The sequence below is a fragment of the Gallinula chloropus genome, assembly GCF_964237585.1.
Source record: "Gallinula chloropus genome assembly, chromosome: 3".
Taxonomy (NCBI): Eukaryota; Metazoa; Chordata; class Aves; order Gruiformes; family Rallidae; genus Gallinula; species Gallinula chloropus.
This window is the reverse complement of record NC_140087.1, coordinates 85,656,911-85,673,932: the sequence shown is the minus strand read 5'-3', so window position 1 is coordinate 85,673,932 and position 17,022 is coordinate 85,656,911. Positions and strand designations below refer to the sequence as shown.

Sequence of the window (17,022 nt, the reverse complement as noted above, 5' to 3'; positions counted from 1 at the left end):
AGGCACGCTGGCATGAGTAAAGGCAGGATCTTGGATGTTACACAGCACACCTAAACTCCAGCACAAAGTTCAGTGAGGTGCAAGCTCTGTGAGCAGGTAAGGTGGCCAAGCTGCACCATAAAGACCCATTTTGACAAAGAACTTCATAGTGACTTTCCTATCCGAGTATGAGTGACTTCTAGGATATGCCCAGAGAAAACCTGGGAAACAAAAGCTGTCACAGAGAACAACCATCCCCAGAAAAAGCAAACTTAAACTTTAAATTGCACAAAGCTGGGAGAGCTGGGGGAGAAAAGAACACACTTACAGGCTTCTTTTTTTAGAAAACATAGAACTAAACACCTTTGTTAGGTGACCAAACCAAAACAATTCAAGGGCTGAAATAAATACTAAGAGGGCAGAAGTTCCTATCTGAGGAAAGCTTCCAGATCCCAAAGACTTTTCATACAGCAAAAATCAAGGGACTTGTTTCCTGTGTTGTTGTTCTTTGCAGCATCTCAAAGCCAGGGAAAGAGCAATATATGGATGCACTCCAAAAAATGCAAGGATGTGATTAATCATCCACACAGTACTACCAAGCAGTGAGCAGAAGTCTTCTTTAAACAGCAAATCAGACTGCTAGCTTCACAGCTACCTGCTGAAGATAGGAAAGCCTTGCAGCAGATTTGAATATCAATAATCTAAATTCAGAGCCCGCATTTGCTCCCGCAATGCAAAAGGAAGCTATCGTGGTTAAGAGTCTACAATGGTAAATAAGACCTGGATGTTACACGCTAATTCAACACCAATGCCTTTTAACTAGCCATTTTGGCTTGCCCGCCTCAGAGCAAGGCGGCGTTCCAGTGTGAAGGAGCTCCAGTTGCCATCCTCCCCACTTAGCATTCCCAGGAACATTCCTTACACCCTCCCACCCTGGGGCTGTAAAACCGTGCACTGCTATGCCTATAAAACAAATGATGGTTTCCTCCTCTGCAGCCCAGACTTGCAGCAGTACCGCTGTGAATCCAAACTGGCTATTGACATCTCGCTTCTAGTTTCACAGTACACTAATAAGAAATATTTTAAGAAACCCCACAGTGCGAAATGATATTGCTTTTTCAGAAAACACATAGATCTATTTAATGCTTAGTGCTTTGCTGCATCTATATGGTAATCCATTATAGCACACTCGAAATAGAAATTAGGTATTACTACTGATCAACACATCAGGGTATCTGTCAGTTCTTTTAACTGATTATCCATAGTTCTTTTTCTTCTGGACTTCCTGCATGACTAGGAATAATGTTAAGTTTAAATCTTAGTTTACACAGGATGCTGCCTTTTCAAAGATCTATCTCTCTCCTTTATCAAAGCGGAACAGGAACAATGCTGAGGTTTGTATTGCCACAGATTCGCGCCGACTCAACCAACGCTGCCATCTCTTGTATCTCTGCCAACCTCACAGAGCCAGATCCTGAGTGTCACGTTGTGCCTGCTCCGGCGTGCTGTGCTGCCCAGCACAGGAGAGCTGAGGCTGTCACCAGATCCTACACGGAGCACGAATCCTACAGCCTTCCCAGCTCAGCCTTCCCAGAGCGAAGGACAAGCGCTGTGTTCCTGCCCCCTGAGCTGCTGGAAGCTGCTCTGTCACACACCGTGCAGGCTCTGACTGCACACAGACCACAACAGAAGTGCTCATGCCGGCTGAACACGCTCCCAGCGAGCAACAGCATCAGTGGCCAGCTCAGAACAGCGTTCCTTCTGGGAGAGCAGAGCCCGAGGGGAGAAGGGACAGGGACAGCTTATCCAACACGGCCTGTGCAGCCCAGGGAAGGAGTTTCCCTTACTCACTGGCAGGTGGATATATGGAAAACCAAGCCAAACGCAGCACAGCATCCCGTGCCTCCACACTCCAGCATGGAGCAGTGGGATCTCTGCGAGAGCTTCAGTGCCCCACTACTGACCCCTGTGGAAATTCAGCAATCTCCCAGCTACTATTCATGGATTTAGGAGAGGCCAGCGCCCGATGAAGGCAGTATGCCTGCAGTAGCTCCATCTAAATAACAGGGTACTCCCTTCATTGCATTAATAAACTATTTAGGTATTGGCTGAGGGACCCTGTCTGCCCAAAGCACATAAACACGTACTCTTCCCCCAGGCACAACATTAAACAGCGAACCCTCTGAACACAGGCAACACACAGTCACAGTTTGCATCAGAGCGCTCCAAAAACAGCAGCAATGTCATTTTCAAGAGCAGCAATAGATGAGCCAATGAGAATTATGGCAGAACAAACCGTGAATGGCTTAAAAAGTCATTTTCGGTGTGTAGGAAAGAAGGGCTATAAGCAATTGTATTGCTATAAACAAATAAGCCCTTTTCACTCTGCTGAGCTCAAGAATCAGCCAGCCAAGCCTGCGTGACAGACCTGAGGTCAAGCGGTGGAGCTGGCAATCACAGCAGGCACGGGGAACCAAGGGAAGAGCTGCCACAGAACCTACAGCCCAAATTGAGAGCTGTGACTCTTCAGGGCCGTTTGATTTCAAGTGTAAGGTAAGCTGCAGGTGGGGAAATGAAGCCACTAAGCTGTACAGCCATGGCAAAAATGCAAATAGAAATAGGAAACTTCACTAAAGGGGACAAGTTCAATTAAGGGGATAGCACTGAGCAGGGAGAAACCAGGCCTGTGGCAATCAGAACTCAACAGTGACTTGACTTGATTAGTCCTAATCAAGAATTTTACAAGTACTGTTCACACTGGCCAGTTTCAAGACACAATTTATTCCCACAGAATTCAGTTTTGATCAGTTCAGCTCAATGTAGCCAGCAATTAGGGGCAACATTCTGAGATAAGCAAACCACTCTAAGAAAATGCTAAATGTAAAAGAATGTCCTTTTGCACATCCATAAAAACATCAGCCCAGAACTGAAGTCTCTTGAGACAGCTATGAACCCAAAGGTACTGAAGTTTCACTGATGCAGGGTTTAATGACATTGGAAGAGACCTGCTAAAAATCACCACTGGCTTTGAGATTTGTTTCAAGCCGCTGAACCAACATCACTGTCTGACTCAGTTGTCTGTGCAAGACAGACCTACAGTGTGGTGGAAAATTTCAATGTGTAAGATGCCCACAGCGGTCTCACTGCAGAACCAGACGAAGCTACACAGGTTACAAAGTCTCCCTCTGTGCACTACGGGTAGGGCTGCAGATGAAGCATGTTCCTGAGCTGTGTCAGTGCGTGGCGCTGCCTGGTCACCACCGCAGCGTTCCTCTGACAGAGGCCGTGTATTCCCCGTGCAGGGGCTGCAATCTGCCCTTCAGAAGGGGCCCTCACAGCCTGCAGCCAGTATAAACCTGTACTGCACCATCACGGGCAGAACAAGTAACTCGGGCACATCTGTGGCAATAAATTTAGGCTGCACAGCTGCTCCTGTAATCGCTGCAGCCACACTCTGATAGCAGCCCGATACGTGTTCCAACAGATTTACACCACATCTTAATCTCCAGCCACCATTTGTAGCTTCTGTTTAGATGTGCTTCTAAGGACAACATGCCTGTAGTAAAGCTCAAGGTACGAGTTCCAGCAGCTTAGTGATTACTGCCTCTGGAAAACACTGAGCACTGCACGAAGGCCCAGGCAGACCATGAGTGTGAGTAACACCTACAGTGCAGAGCCTGTTAGCACATTTATGTTCTCTTTTTACATCCACCTCGTTCAAATCCACCTGCCATGTAGGTACTCAGGATACTCCAAGCCAGAGCTAGGAATGATACACCAACCTTTTGCTGCTTGACCCCTGAGGAAGGTTAGAACAGCCAGCTCTGCTCCTGTCCAACCCAGCCGGCCTCTCCTCACTTCAGTGGGCAAGAGGCATGCGAGGAAGGCTTGGCTTCACAGGTAAAAGGGTCTGGGGGTATAATCACAGCAAGGCCACCATGAGGTACATTAGAATTATAACTTTCCAGAATTACAATTGTGTATGTTCTTAAAAATGAATTAAAAACTGTGCTGACTCTATGCACCGACCCAGGGACTCGCACTGCTTACATTTTCATCACAAGACCCAAAACTGCATACAGAACACAGACTTACAGAAATTAGGAGATGACAGCATAAACAAACCGCTCTGTATAAGCTATAGGAAACACACAGCATGCTTCTAGAAATAAGGACCTGTGAAACACAAGGGCACTTCCTGTTAGATCAATAAACAAGGATAAAATAAACAAGCTAAAATTCCAACTGCAGCGGGACCTGAACCACACCAGCTGCATCTGAAAAACTTCCAGCAACAGCAGCAGCTGCTGGAAGGGACTCTGGGAAGCTTCACCACGTTAGGAAGAGTATCTGAACCATTCCAAGAATATTTCATACAGGGCACATATTAAATCAGCATAATGAACTTTATGGCTGCGCCAGCATATGAGATGTGGCTGTACTTAACTAATAAAGCATAATTAATAGAGAATGGAAATTGACCTACATATTACATCAATACCATCAGTGTGGTCTTACTTCATTATAGATAAAGAAAAAAGCATCAGAGGAATTACTATTTGACGCTGCAAGAGAAAAAGATACTTTATTACTAAAAAAAATCCAAGCTTTTCCAATTAAACAATGGCATAATACTGTTACAGGACCTGGGAAAGATACATACATAAACACAGTACACCTTGGGGACTTCTGTGACACACAGCACCCTGCTGACAGCTGTACCACCCAACGCCCTGACATCGCAGAGAACGGTGATGGAAGAAGCGATATTAATCTGTGCTGAAGATCTGCTACGAGTATGGACATATCTAAGCCTTACCAGAGAAAAAGCAAATAGGCTTTTCACATCATTTTGGCCTTTTAGCCAAAAAAATGGAAAAATAATACAGATAACTACAGTGGCTGTATCATTTCAATATCTGTTTGGAAAAAGACATGGCCAAAGCACCTCAGATAACACAGAATGAGATCTGAGACGTCTGTACTATTAATTGTAAAGGAAGCACTTCACAAGAGGACCTGCTACCCTTCTGCGTTGCTCCCTTTGGATGAGTATTTCTTCTGTGGTTACTTTGGTTTGATGCTGCTGTTGAGCAGCCAAGCTAGGGAGCTGATCTGCAAAATGAAGACCCCGATAAACGAGAAGGGAGCGAAGTCTGTTTCCAGCAGCTCTGGGCAGTGCAGGTCCTGCCAGGGACACGAAGCACCAGGTGCTGCTCCAGGGCCCCAGCAAACCCCATCGGTGCAGGAAGGCAGAAGCCAATTCCCTTCAGAGACATCTGTACCCACTTTTTAACTGTTAGCCCTCAGCACTGGGCTCCAGGTTTGTTAATCCCAGGTAATTACCTATTTAGCTAATTAGAGGAAAACTCTAGGAAACCTCTGGCTCAGGCTGACATCAGGCTAAATACAGCAAGCTTAACAATCAATTAGTTTTGTTTCCTGTGGCTTACAGTATGAATGTTTAATTACTTGGCATTTGCATCTCTTCATCTCTGGGCTGATGGATCCCTGGGCCGTGCCCTAGCAGGCTTCTGACAGCCCTGTTCCTGCACAGCATCAAGCTACCAGGCCTCAGAGCTACAAACGATAGCAAACTTTCTTCCAGTGGATAAGCATCTAAGTGCATCGCTCCCAAAGCCACACAAGTATCTTAAGCTGTTTCTTTCTCCTCAAAGCTGTTGATGACTAGAAAATAATCTCCCTGCATCAGGGCCCGAGCTGACACTTTACTCCTATGTGACTGTGTCTCTGTTCTCCTCCGTGCAGCATGCTCTCCCGATGGCTTTGAGGTGTCTTCGACAGGCAGTTATTACCCCCTCTTTCCAAGACATGGGAATTACTCCCTTTAGCCCAGTAAGCATTAGCGATTTTCCATTCTACATAAATTTAATTACTTATTCAAGACCATAAGCACATTAATGAGCTCGCATTAAATTGCACAGCCTGCTCAGTAAACGCGGCCATACCTTCTCCACAGGGGTGACGGGGGAGGAAGAGGAGGAGGAGGGATTTCTCCCGTCCTGAATACAGACGTAGCAGATATATATGAGCTCGCGTTCCCTGACACTGCCTCTCACAAAATCCTACAGCAGGCTCTCTCACTAATTTACCCTTAAGAAAGAAATCAGGCCACTTTTACCTAATAAGCTGTTAAAAAAACCCCAAACAATTAAAGGTGCCACTAATCTGTGGCTTCAGAGACAGGACAACTTATACTAAGACTTCTGGCATGCATTCCAAAAACTTTTTAGTATGTCAGGCTTTCATCTGGTCCAGTGGTGTTTTCTCACATCCAAATGTATTTAAGCAATAACCCTAACTCGAGCTCCCTGGGAAAGTGATCCATCACAGACTATTCCTCTTTAAGCTACAGGCATCCTAATTTGATTACGCAGGAGTTAACTAACTAACATTTCCACCCCAGGCACCGACAGTGCTGTGACAGCCGGGAAGGGAAGGAAAAGGGAAGGAAGCGATGCTCCTCCAGTGAATTTAAAAATAAGTAAAGGACAAGTGAAACATTAACATTTCCCACACTGGCCAAACGGATATGCAGCAGTTGACAACTCTCATTTCTTTTCCTTGAGCTGCAAGGCCAGATACTGTGACAGTAATAGATGCCTCCACCTGGAAGGAGCAGAGCCCAAACTCCTGCTGTGACATGTTTGGAACCACCGTAATGCTGACAGTGCAGGGAAAAAGCACTGTTGTTGTGAATTAGCCCTCCATAAGGTAGAGAAACAAGAACTTAAGTACAGAAAAGATGACTGACTATTCTGAGGCTATGCAATACTGATCCCTTGCCCCCAAATTCTACTGAAAAACCCCAGGGCATTTGCAGAGTTGATCCTTTCTTCCTTCGGACAGATACATTCCTGCATGATTTCCAAGTCATTTTGGTAAAAATCTCTTAACTCTGAATATTTGTTCAACCAACATTCACACTGCGTAACAACATTATTATTGTTGTACCTGAAAACTGAAGGCACACCCTGGTTCTTTCCTGCCTTCCACCCTGGATAGCCCCAGACACCTAGTGACACCCGGTTTCACCCCCCACTGCGAAGGCATAAGCAAGCATTTAAAATAAGGATTCATTATATGGCATGGAAAACTTACTTCAAAAACAAGGAGAATGGAGTCCAGCTCCTCCCTTTGCGACTTATTCCCTGCAAGACAGAAAACAGCACCATTTGCCATGAGCACACGGTACGATCAGTCAGCAAACCTCCACTGCTGCTACTCAACTGGAGTCAAAGATGTTGCACTCGCTTTGCTTTACTTCACCTTTATCTTACATCAAAAGCCCAAGATGCTTCCAAAGGGCAGTGCCTGTCTCTTCACTGTGGATGAGGGACAGGCCTGCAGAGCGCCGTCACCGTGCTCAGCCAAGCTAATGGCTAGTTGGTAACGACACAGAGCGCAGCTTCCCACGTTCACCTCTTCTGGTACGATGGAATTCCAATGATGGACACTAATCTGTCAGTGCTTACACAGGGCTGGTAATAACCATGCCAACAGAATGCCTTCAAGCACAGGTGAGAAAAAACAGACACAACTGCTGGCAAAACTGTGGAACTCACCTTTTTGTTTCAAGCTGTTTTCCAGTGTTACGAAGTTTTCATAGAATAGAAGATAAATTTGAGAATAATGGTTCTCAAAGAGTTGCTTCAGGTCGCTGCCATCATCTACAAAGAGGAACACACATGGAGTTATCACACAACTCCAGAAGGCTGGAAACTCTCATCTTAATGCATATTTTATATTAGAGAACACAACAAACCCAACACAAAACAATTTTAGTGACTTCATTAAATATTCTATACTGAAATGTGATTCCACCCTTGCAACTAAAAGAGGAGCACTTCCATTTTCACTTGATTTACAACAGTTTGCGGTGTAGCTTATGGACACTTGGGTTTTCTAAAGAAAAAGCTGAGGCATGCCCTAGCTACCGAACCAAATGGCTTCTGCATCACCAAAGCAAGCAGCAACCAGTGGAAAAAAGCGAGGCTTGCAAAGATTTCTGTGCGCAAATAGCAAATCCAACTAGGAACTTTACCTGGCATGCAGGTCAATTCAGAAAACTGCGTATTTCCAACTTGTTTAAAGGAACAAGGGAAACCCAAACACACACTGCTTCCCTAAGCCTTAATTTAGGTCTGAAATTTCAAGCAAGCTTCTTGTTTCAGAAACGCCTCTTCTCACTAAGCATTCACCTCTGAAGAAGCCCAGTCGTGAGTCAAGACAAAGCTGATTCCAACAAGACAACCCAATAACACCACACGACTCCAGAAGAATGACGTTTGCCTTGGGCAATTGTTTTCTTCCTGAAATAACTTAAGGAGAAGTTACTACCTTTCCAGTGGTAAGGCTTTGCTTGCGTCTGCTATGGAACCAATCAGCAGAGGGAAACTTTAACATGCCATTTGTTCCCTACGAACTACCGGTCTGGGACTGGCAGGCGAAGTGCCATTGCTCCTCGCTATGAATGCGTTCTGTGAAACAGGGCTGCAGGAGGAAACAAGGCTTTCATTTACCAGGATTTCATACACAGGAATGAGGTCATTAAACGCTAAACACAAAGGAAACTTTCCCTCTAAACTGTGAAAGGGGGAGAAAGGAGCTGCCTAATCAAACAAGCAAACTCCCCGCTTCTGTAAGGGCGGCGTTCCAGCGGTGGCTCATCTGTTACTCCAGTGGAAGCGTGTATTCTTATGGCTGCATCCTTCTCTTACCGAACCTTTTTGCTCCTTATATTCATTCACAAGATACAGAGGAGAACAATTTCCAACCTGAAGCGAGGCCAGCAGTAGTACTCCCATCTGTTAGTCCAAGAGTAGGAATTCCCTTGGAAAGACAGACTTTCCTGCAACTCTGCACACAGTCGTTGCTCTGACACACTGCCTGCTTAAACCCTCCAAGCGTAGTGAATGAATCACAGCCCCAGCAATTCCATCACTCAGAGATACGTCTGTCTTGGGTGCTTCGCTACCAAATGCCATACCTGGTGCAGCCATGAGGAACACCCCATTTCCATACTCCTTCACCATGCATGGCAATGAGCAGTGGAAAGCCACTCTGCCTGCCACTGAATCGCCCTGCGCCTCTGGCACAGGAGAGCTGGGCCACATCTCTGCCAACTGAGCCGACCTCTGGCTGGTAGGACCAAGAGAGCTGAAGACCACAGCTTTCCCACAGCCCCCCTCCCCACCAAGTTGCATCGCATCATGCTGTGTCGCATCGCACAGCTCCTTTACTGCAGAAGCTCCTTTACTGCTCCCTGGCTTCAGCTCATCTGACCAAACAGTGGTCACCACGGGCAGAGCCCCAGCGAGGCAGGCTGCTTCTCGAGCAGTCAGGGGATGCTGGAACGATGTGACTCGGGTCATAATGCTCCATGCATAACTCCAAGCAGGGTAAAGGCTCATTCTTCTGCTCCTGGGGTTTCTTCTCAAATGGAAAACATCAGTGAAACAGTTTCACACACTATTTACCATCTAAGACACCAAGATAATGTACTGACTTTTGGGAAATCCCACTGAGCCAAGAAGTATTTCTAAGCATTCAAGGGAATTAACAGCAAGGCTGGGACTGAGTCACAGGCATTAGATTACATTTTTCTATTTACCTGTAAATCGCTCTCAGATTACTGCTGCTGAGAAGAGCCACCTAGCCAGCTCAGAGCCCGAGTACCGAAGTCGAACCCGAGCTGGCCAACAGAACCAGCCCTCGACACAGGGCAGCCTTCCAAAGATAGGACTAGTCCAAGCCCACTTCCCCAGCCCAGGGCGGGATCCTTGGCTAACGTGTTCCAGCTTCTACTGCAGCGCACAGGAAACAGCGAGGCATTCGTGAGGGTGCACGTGACATGACGTTCCTTCTACATCAGATATGAAGCAGCCAGCTCATTAAATAACCTGCCTTACTCCTTGAGTTTAATGTGTAGGGAAAGAAACCACCCCAGTGCCACTGAAGAAGAATCAACGTTTACTCTCAAACTCCCACCACCCTCCCTCATATCATAGAAAAAAATAATCCAGAAGGGACAATAACCGTGCCCTTAGGACATGATTTTATTTTTCTGTTAATTGCAAAACATGATTGCAGCCATTTAAGCAGTCAGGAACCCTCCCTTCGTGCCCTGAACTTGCAAGGTCACTCGGCTTTATGTTATTTATACAAAGTCCTCACAGTCCTGAGGGGTCGTCTTTATCTCCAGTACTTAAAAAACTGAAGGAGATGAAGAGACAACTTTGCAGGCGCACCCTGGTTAATGATAAACTTTTATTACTAGCCTCACCCCAGAAAACCACACACAACTTCTGCTTGCCTTCGAAAACACCCCCCAAACACCAAAGCCCACTTTTTCAGACGACAGCCTTAAGCGCTCAACAAAAGCCTACAAGAGTTTTCCCTGGCTCTTTCAAAGGAGTGCCAGCACGGAGACACAACCGTTACTAAAAAACCCTTCAGCTAGAACGAGTTCTAAGATAAATCTTAACACTTCCGATTTCCCGTGAAATCCAAGGAACAACAGCTATTCTGAACAGAGCAGGCTGTCTGGGAGCACTCACTTTCTAACATCTCTAAATGAAGAACGCTACCAAGTTGCATTCATCCAGCAGCACGGAACTGCGCGAGCCAAGACCGTGCCCTACCGCAAAACCCCGCTGCTCTCTGTTACCATCTCACTTCTCATCGAGGGAGTTAAAAGAAAAGCATGTTTTTCCCTTAATTTATATTTTCTAAAGAAAAACACTAAGGATTGCACTTGGTAGCCTAGCAGATTTCCTGCTCAAGCCAAACTGACGCCTGCGCCTAGCCATACTGGGGCCACCATCTCTGGCCACGAGATAGAAAAGGACTATTTAGAAGGGCAGAGAGTGATAGGGCAAGGGGGAATGGTTTTAAATTAGAAGGGGGTAGATTTAGGATGGGTATCAGGAAGAAATTCTTCCCTACCAGGATGGTGAGGCCCTAGCACAGCATGCTGAGGGAGGTGGTGGCTACCCCCTCCCTGGAGGTGTTCAAGGCCGGGTTCAATGGTGCCCTGAGCAGCCTGAGACCTTGGGTTTGGCAACCACACCACTTTTAAACCACAGTTCTCATCCTGAAGATTCTTTACCTGTTGTCACCATGTTCCCAGCCGCTCACAGCTACGGGCAAGCTCCCGTCCTGTCCCGTTTCTCAGTGCAATGTGAACGGGGGCGGCTGATGTACATCACCAGCCGCAGCTCGCAGAGACTACCTACACGCTGACTTCAAGGTCACAGGCGAATCACTCAGAAACAATGCCTCCAAGAAAAGGCTCAGCACCTTCACTTAATACAGACTTACTTTGTCCTGCTTTATGCAGGAGCAAAGTGTGACATCATCGAGATTACCGGAGAACTGCAGCAGGCAGCAGCAGTGGTTCCTGTCACACTGCTATTCCAAAAGAGATGCTGTCATGACCGAGCAGTTCTTGAAACCAGAAGAAAAATTCCAGGGACACACATTTAGCTGTGACAGCTCAGAAAGTCAGGACGCCTTTGCAGCAATAAGAAAGCAAAGGAGACTCCCTGCTCGTTTACCTAGCACAAGCAAACACCCACTTGCCTTTAAAGCCATATTCCAGTTAGCATTTTGTCCTGCCATGCAGGTAGTAGACCTCATGAAGCTGGCACTCGGATCCTAAGGGGCATTACAGGCAACACAAACATAAAGGGAATCCTTGCCTTCCGTTTGAGTATTGAGCAGACTTACACCGATGGCAGCGAAGGGACCCGAAGCAATCCGAAAATGGGCGGTGTTGATCCTGGTGCTCATATGACCCCTTATTTATGGAAAAAGCACATTCTTTTCCACCATCCCTCCCCTATTATAATCTTTCCTCTGATTTTTATCCTCCTCAGTCAGTAGGATCTCATAAGAGTCTTTCTGTTTACAGGCTGGTTCTTGTGATTTAAGACTTGGGAGGGAAGAAGGGACGGCACCTCCTAAGGAAACACAGGGACAGGAGCAGTTCTTGGGGAACAGGTGCCACCACAGCACGAGCTGGGGACAGGGAGTGAGATGACTGGGAGTAACAGGAAGACATGCACATTCCTACCCTTGGCCAGCACAAGCTGTGCCATATTTGGGGGAGGAGGAGTGGTGTGAAAGAAAAAGAGAAAAGCAAAAGAAACATCTTGACTGTTTTTGAGCTATTGCATCAAAAGCTTTGTTTTCCTTAAACGCAGGAGCGGTTCCTCCCCTGCACCGCTTTATTTTCTGGGCTGAAAACCACTCTAACACACACATTTGCATCACAATGAAGATGGTATCTTCAAAAAGCCACTCCCACATCACCTAAAAGGTTTAGGCAGACACCTCGGGAACACAACCAGCACTGCCTTGCCACAGCCTCTGCCTTAAGCCACTTCCAGCTGACCTATCGCAGCCACCAAGGCGCTAGCCAGCCCTCTGACAGGACTGCGCTCCAAGCCAAGGCTCGGTGACAAGCCTAATCACAAGCCACAACCCAGGTCACTATCTGCAACCCTAACCTGCACTTGGAAAGAGAGAAGGGTGCGTTTTCCCCCCCTTGCCAACTGGGTAAGGAGTACCTCCCCAGCAAGGCGCCAGACAATGCGACTTTCTGTGCCATCTGCTTTGGGACATAAATTAATTTCGTCACGCTAATAGGCGCATTTTCCCATTTGTTCCACCCGTTGGGTCCGTCACGGGAGCGCGACAGCCCCCCTGCACCGCACAGAAACCATCCTGCCCCAAAGACGGGCATAACCGAGCGCCGCTGGGGGTCCCGGGTCTCATCTTAAACCCGCTCTGTCCTGGTCCCAGGTGTGTCTGAGGGGCTGAACGGGGAACGTGAACAGAACGCTGCTGCCCTCCTTGTTTCTCCTGGCCTGCTTGTTTCAGCAAGGCTGGTGGAAAAGGAAGAGAGGAGAGGTCTCTTAAAGCAACCCTTCTCAGGCTGGTTTCACAAAGCATTCCAAACCTTGTCTCTGAAACAAAGAATGTCCCTGTTTTATATCTTGTCCTTTTTTTTTTTTCCTTTACAATGGAACTTGACATTGTGTTAATCTTGTTCGTAGAGCGCATGAGCGATAAGACAGGTGTATGGTAATGCAGGTAAGGAATCTCCTGTCCTTCCACACTGCTGCCCTTCGGCGCTTAGATAGATGGTACGATTAAGAAAAACCCACAGCTACAAAACAAAAACCCAACCCCCACCAAGACTGCTAACTATGGAGATTTTTTACACACAAAGGAAGTGCAGTTTATACCCAGAGTCTAACACCCCTCACTCACAGCTAACTCCAGAGCAAAGGCTCGATACCACCCACAAGAAGCGTGAGGACTGGAGGTGCTGAGACAGAGCAGCCTGAACTGTGAAGCTTAAATATCTACAGGTTGGGCACAGTGAACTTACACATTCTGTTGCTCAAGGATGAGCAAAACCTGGCCATTTTTAGAGCATAACACAAGACCACTTCCGGATTTGTTCAGCACTTTGCCCACTAACTGAGGGCCTGCAAAACCCTTGCTCGGATTAGCTGCTTCGAGGCAGGTGGTCACAGGAGAATACTGACTGGGAATCAGCCCTGGCTGCTCACAGTTGTGAGAAGCAGGTGAAACCACCAAGATGCAAGTAACAAGCTGAACACACACACTTCTCACCAGCAGTTGCCCCGCTCTCACAGCTAGCTGTCTTCCTGGCACCACCCTGACAGAGGCTAGTCGCTGCTCAGGATCTCACATGTGGTGTCCTCACCACAGAAGTTACTCACTTTGCAGAGGAGGTTCAAAATCTCCCTTGCATGCCTTTTCTTCTGTCAGCAAAACGTCACAGGAAAAAGCCCTTAATCTCAAGGTCGATCAGGAGCACCACCAACAAAAAGCCCATGCTCAAACCACAGCGAGGTTCCTCGGTGTGAGTCTCACAGCCCAGAGCACCTGTGCAAGGTGGGGGACCGAAGGGAAGGGGAGCACCTTCGCTCGGCAGGGCCTGGGCAGTGACTCCTGCTCCATGCATCCTTCACACCGCTGAGAGCAAGCACGTAGGGGGCCCGAGGGGAGCGACACGACAACCACCCCTCAGCAGACAACATGCCAGCCAGCTTCAGCTCTCTCCTGATGAGAGACTATCTCCTCCAGCCACTTCTCACCACACACAACACAGCGCAGTCATGGCTCCGGTGTACCTGCTAAACCTGACTGAAACGGCCGACTGGAAAACAATCCGAGCACACGAGAAGCACAAATCAGTTTGGGTTTTTTCTTTTCCTTTTTGTTTCCCAGGAGAACACCCTAAAACACGATACGCAAACACTGACACCCATCCTCCCAAGCTGGGACGCTGCACAAAAGCTCTTGAGGAGCCTTTCCCAGCTACAGTTTGCTGACTAACAGAGAAGGGGATGCCACCCAAATCATAGAATCATAGACTGGTCTGGGTTGGAAGGGACCCCAAGGATCACAGAGCTCCAACACCCTGCCACAGGCAGGGCCACCAACCTCCAGGCCTGAAGCTACACAAGGCTGGCCTGGGCCCCATCCAGCCTGGCCTTGAACACCTCCAGGGATGGGGCATCCACCACCTCTCTGGGCAGCCCCTTCCAGCCCCTCACCATTCTCTCTGTAAAGAGCTTCCCCCTAAGATCTAATTTAAACCTTCCCTCCTTCAGCTTCACTCCACCCCCCTTGTCCTGCCAGTCTCTGCCCTTTAACAAGCTGATTTCCCTCCTGTTCCTCTGCTCCCTTCAGGGACGGGAAGGCTGCAGTGAGGTCCCCCCTGCTGCTTTCTCTTCTGCAGGCTGAACCAGCCCAGCTCCCTCAGCCTCTCTTTGTAGGGGAGGTGCTCCAGCCCTCTGATCATCTTCGTGGCTCCTCTGAACCCCCTCCAACAGTCCCACATCTTTCTTGTACTGGGCGCCCAGCTCTGGACACAGGACTCCAGCCTGGGCCTCGCAAGGGACAACCCCCATCCTGTCCCTGCTGCCACCCCTCTCCTGATCCCCGCAGGCTGGAACACACCGGCCCGGGCCAGCGCCCGGACTAAGACGAGCCGGGTCACAGCAGCACACGAGGGGAAGGCACGGCCAGGTCCCGCCGCGCAGGGGTGGGGGGGGCACAGTCAGCAACCCGGGCAGGGATCGGGCAGCCGGGGAACGGCGGGACGCGCCGCGATGGGGCAGCTGGCGGCGCCGCCTCACAGCGCTGCGAGGCCGGCCGGGGTGGCAACGCCGGCGGCTCCGGCAACCCTGCGGGGACGCGCCTGCCCCCCGCACCGCCCCAAGCCGCACAGGCGGAGTGGGGCATCCCCAGCGGGGCCGTGGCCCCAGGCCGGCTCTCGCCGGCCGCCACGGCCCGCGGCGACATGAGGCGGACCGTGCCCGGCGTAGCGCCCGCGGCTCCGTGCTCCGCCCCCGCCCACCCGCGGGCACCACCGCGGCGCGGAAACCGGCTCCGCGCCCCAGGCCGCCGCCCCGCCGGGCCGCCCGCACGGGAGCGGGGGGCTGCGAGGGAGGGCGAGAGGCGGGAGGGGGCAGGGGGGGCCGCCCCGAGCCGCCTCCCCTCCGGGCGGGTGAGCGCCCGCCCGCCCGCACTCACCCAGCACCGCCCGGAGGTGCTTCAGGCGGGTGAGCGCATCTCGCTTGGGGTCCAGCGCCTTCTGCGTGGATTTCCTCACGTCGGCGTGGCCCTTCCTGGAGAACATCCCGGCGGGGCGCGGGTACCCGCGGCAGCGAGGGGCAGAGGCCGGGCACGTCCCCGCCGCCGCTTGCCCGGCTGGGCGTGCCGGTGCGGTGCGGCACAGCCCGGCCCCGCCGCCCGCCTCCGGCCCGCCCCGGCCGCCGCGCTGCGCAGGCGCGCGGGCAGACTACCATCCCCAGCGGGCCGCGGGCCTTCCGCGCGGGGCACGTCGGGAGCAGCAGGCGGCACCGCCCGTGACGTCACCGCGCTTCGGAAAAGGCGGGCGCGGGAGCTGCGAGGAAGGGAGGGGTGGAGCCGCGCGCCGGCCTTGCCTCGCGCGCTCGAGGGCGCGGGGATCCGCGGAGCTGGGAGCGGCGGGGCCCGGCCGCGGTCCCCCCGGGGAAGGTCCCGCGAGTGAAGAGCAGTCGGAGGCGTCCTGGGGAGCCGGCCCCGGGAAAGTTACCCTGGCGAAGTGCAGCACGTGACCGGCGAGCGCGGGACGTCGCGGCGGGAAGGGCCGAGGCCGGAGCTCGCGGTGGTGGGAGGGGCCGTGGCGGGAGCTCCCGGTGGTGGGAGGGGCCGAGTCGGGAGCTCGCGGGCCGCTTCCGGTCGCCCGCCGCCGCCGGAGCGCGGAGCGTGGCTGGGCGGCGCCTCGGCGCGCAGGGGCCGCTGTGCGTGGGCCCGGGCACGGCCGAGCCGCGGGCCCGGGGCTGTGAGAGCTCGCAGGGGCAGCGCCGCAGCACCCAGCACGCTGCAGCCCCAGCGCCCAGCCGGCGTGAGCAGCTGGCCTCGGGCACGGGGATGGGCTGCCGGCCCGCAGCCCGCTGTGCAGGAGCCGCTCACAGCCGCAGCGCTTCACGTCCCGTGCTGCTCTCACGCGGTACCTCATGCCACAGGCGGTACCCATCCCCAGCAACTGTCTGGGGTTGTCAGCCTGGGGAGAGCAGCTGGGCCGTGGCAGCTCCCCCCGCGGCACGGGGTGATGCGTGGGGCCGGCTGGGGTCGCGGGGCCGCAGCCTGGGGTTGCACTGTGCCCTTCCTTCCCCCCTCCCTTTAGCCTTGGGAAAACAATGGCTCTCCTTTCATCTCCTCTGGCAGGTTCTGGTGGTGTTTGTGTCCTTCTCTGCTTCGTTAAACCCCACACTGCTATCGGAGACAAAGCTGCCATGATTAATTAGCTGCCTCGGCGTCAGGTCACTTCTGTGACGATGGGGAGGCCTCTCGGTGCTGAGCACCCAGCGCTCGCTGCTTTGGTCTGCCCGAAACTCCCCTCGTGCGAAGCCCTGCGGAATACAGACCTGGGATGGCAGTGCTCCAGGAGGGCAGTCCTGCCCCCCGCCCCAGCAGGCCCAGCAGAAGGTG

General features: G+C 51.1%; 1 protein-coding gene across 2 annotated transcripts in view; it reads right to left on the bottom strand.

The window, feature by feature from the left end:
* The window catches only part of RALGAPA2 (Ral GTPase activating protein catalytic subunit alpha 2), a gene marked incomplete at its 5' end in the record, with an annotated part of 103,929 nt that extends 88,244 nt beyond the window's left edge, over positions 1-15,685 (bottom strand). For both annotated transcript variants that reach the window (XM_084262504.1, XM_084262505.1), the window contains 3 exons: positions 7,102-7,151; positions 7,566-7,670; positions 15,580-15,685. In XM_084262504.1, the coding sequence (XP_084118630.1) occupies positions 7,102-7,151; positions 7,566-7,670; positions 15,580-15,685 (261 nt within the window). The remainder of the gene's footprint in view (positions 1-7,101; positions 7,152-7,565; positions 7,671-15,579) is intronic.
* Positions 15,686-17,022: the final 1,337 nt, after the last annotated feature.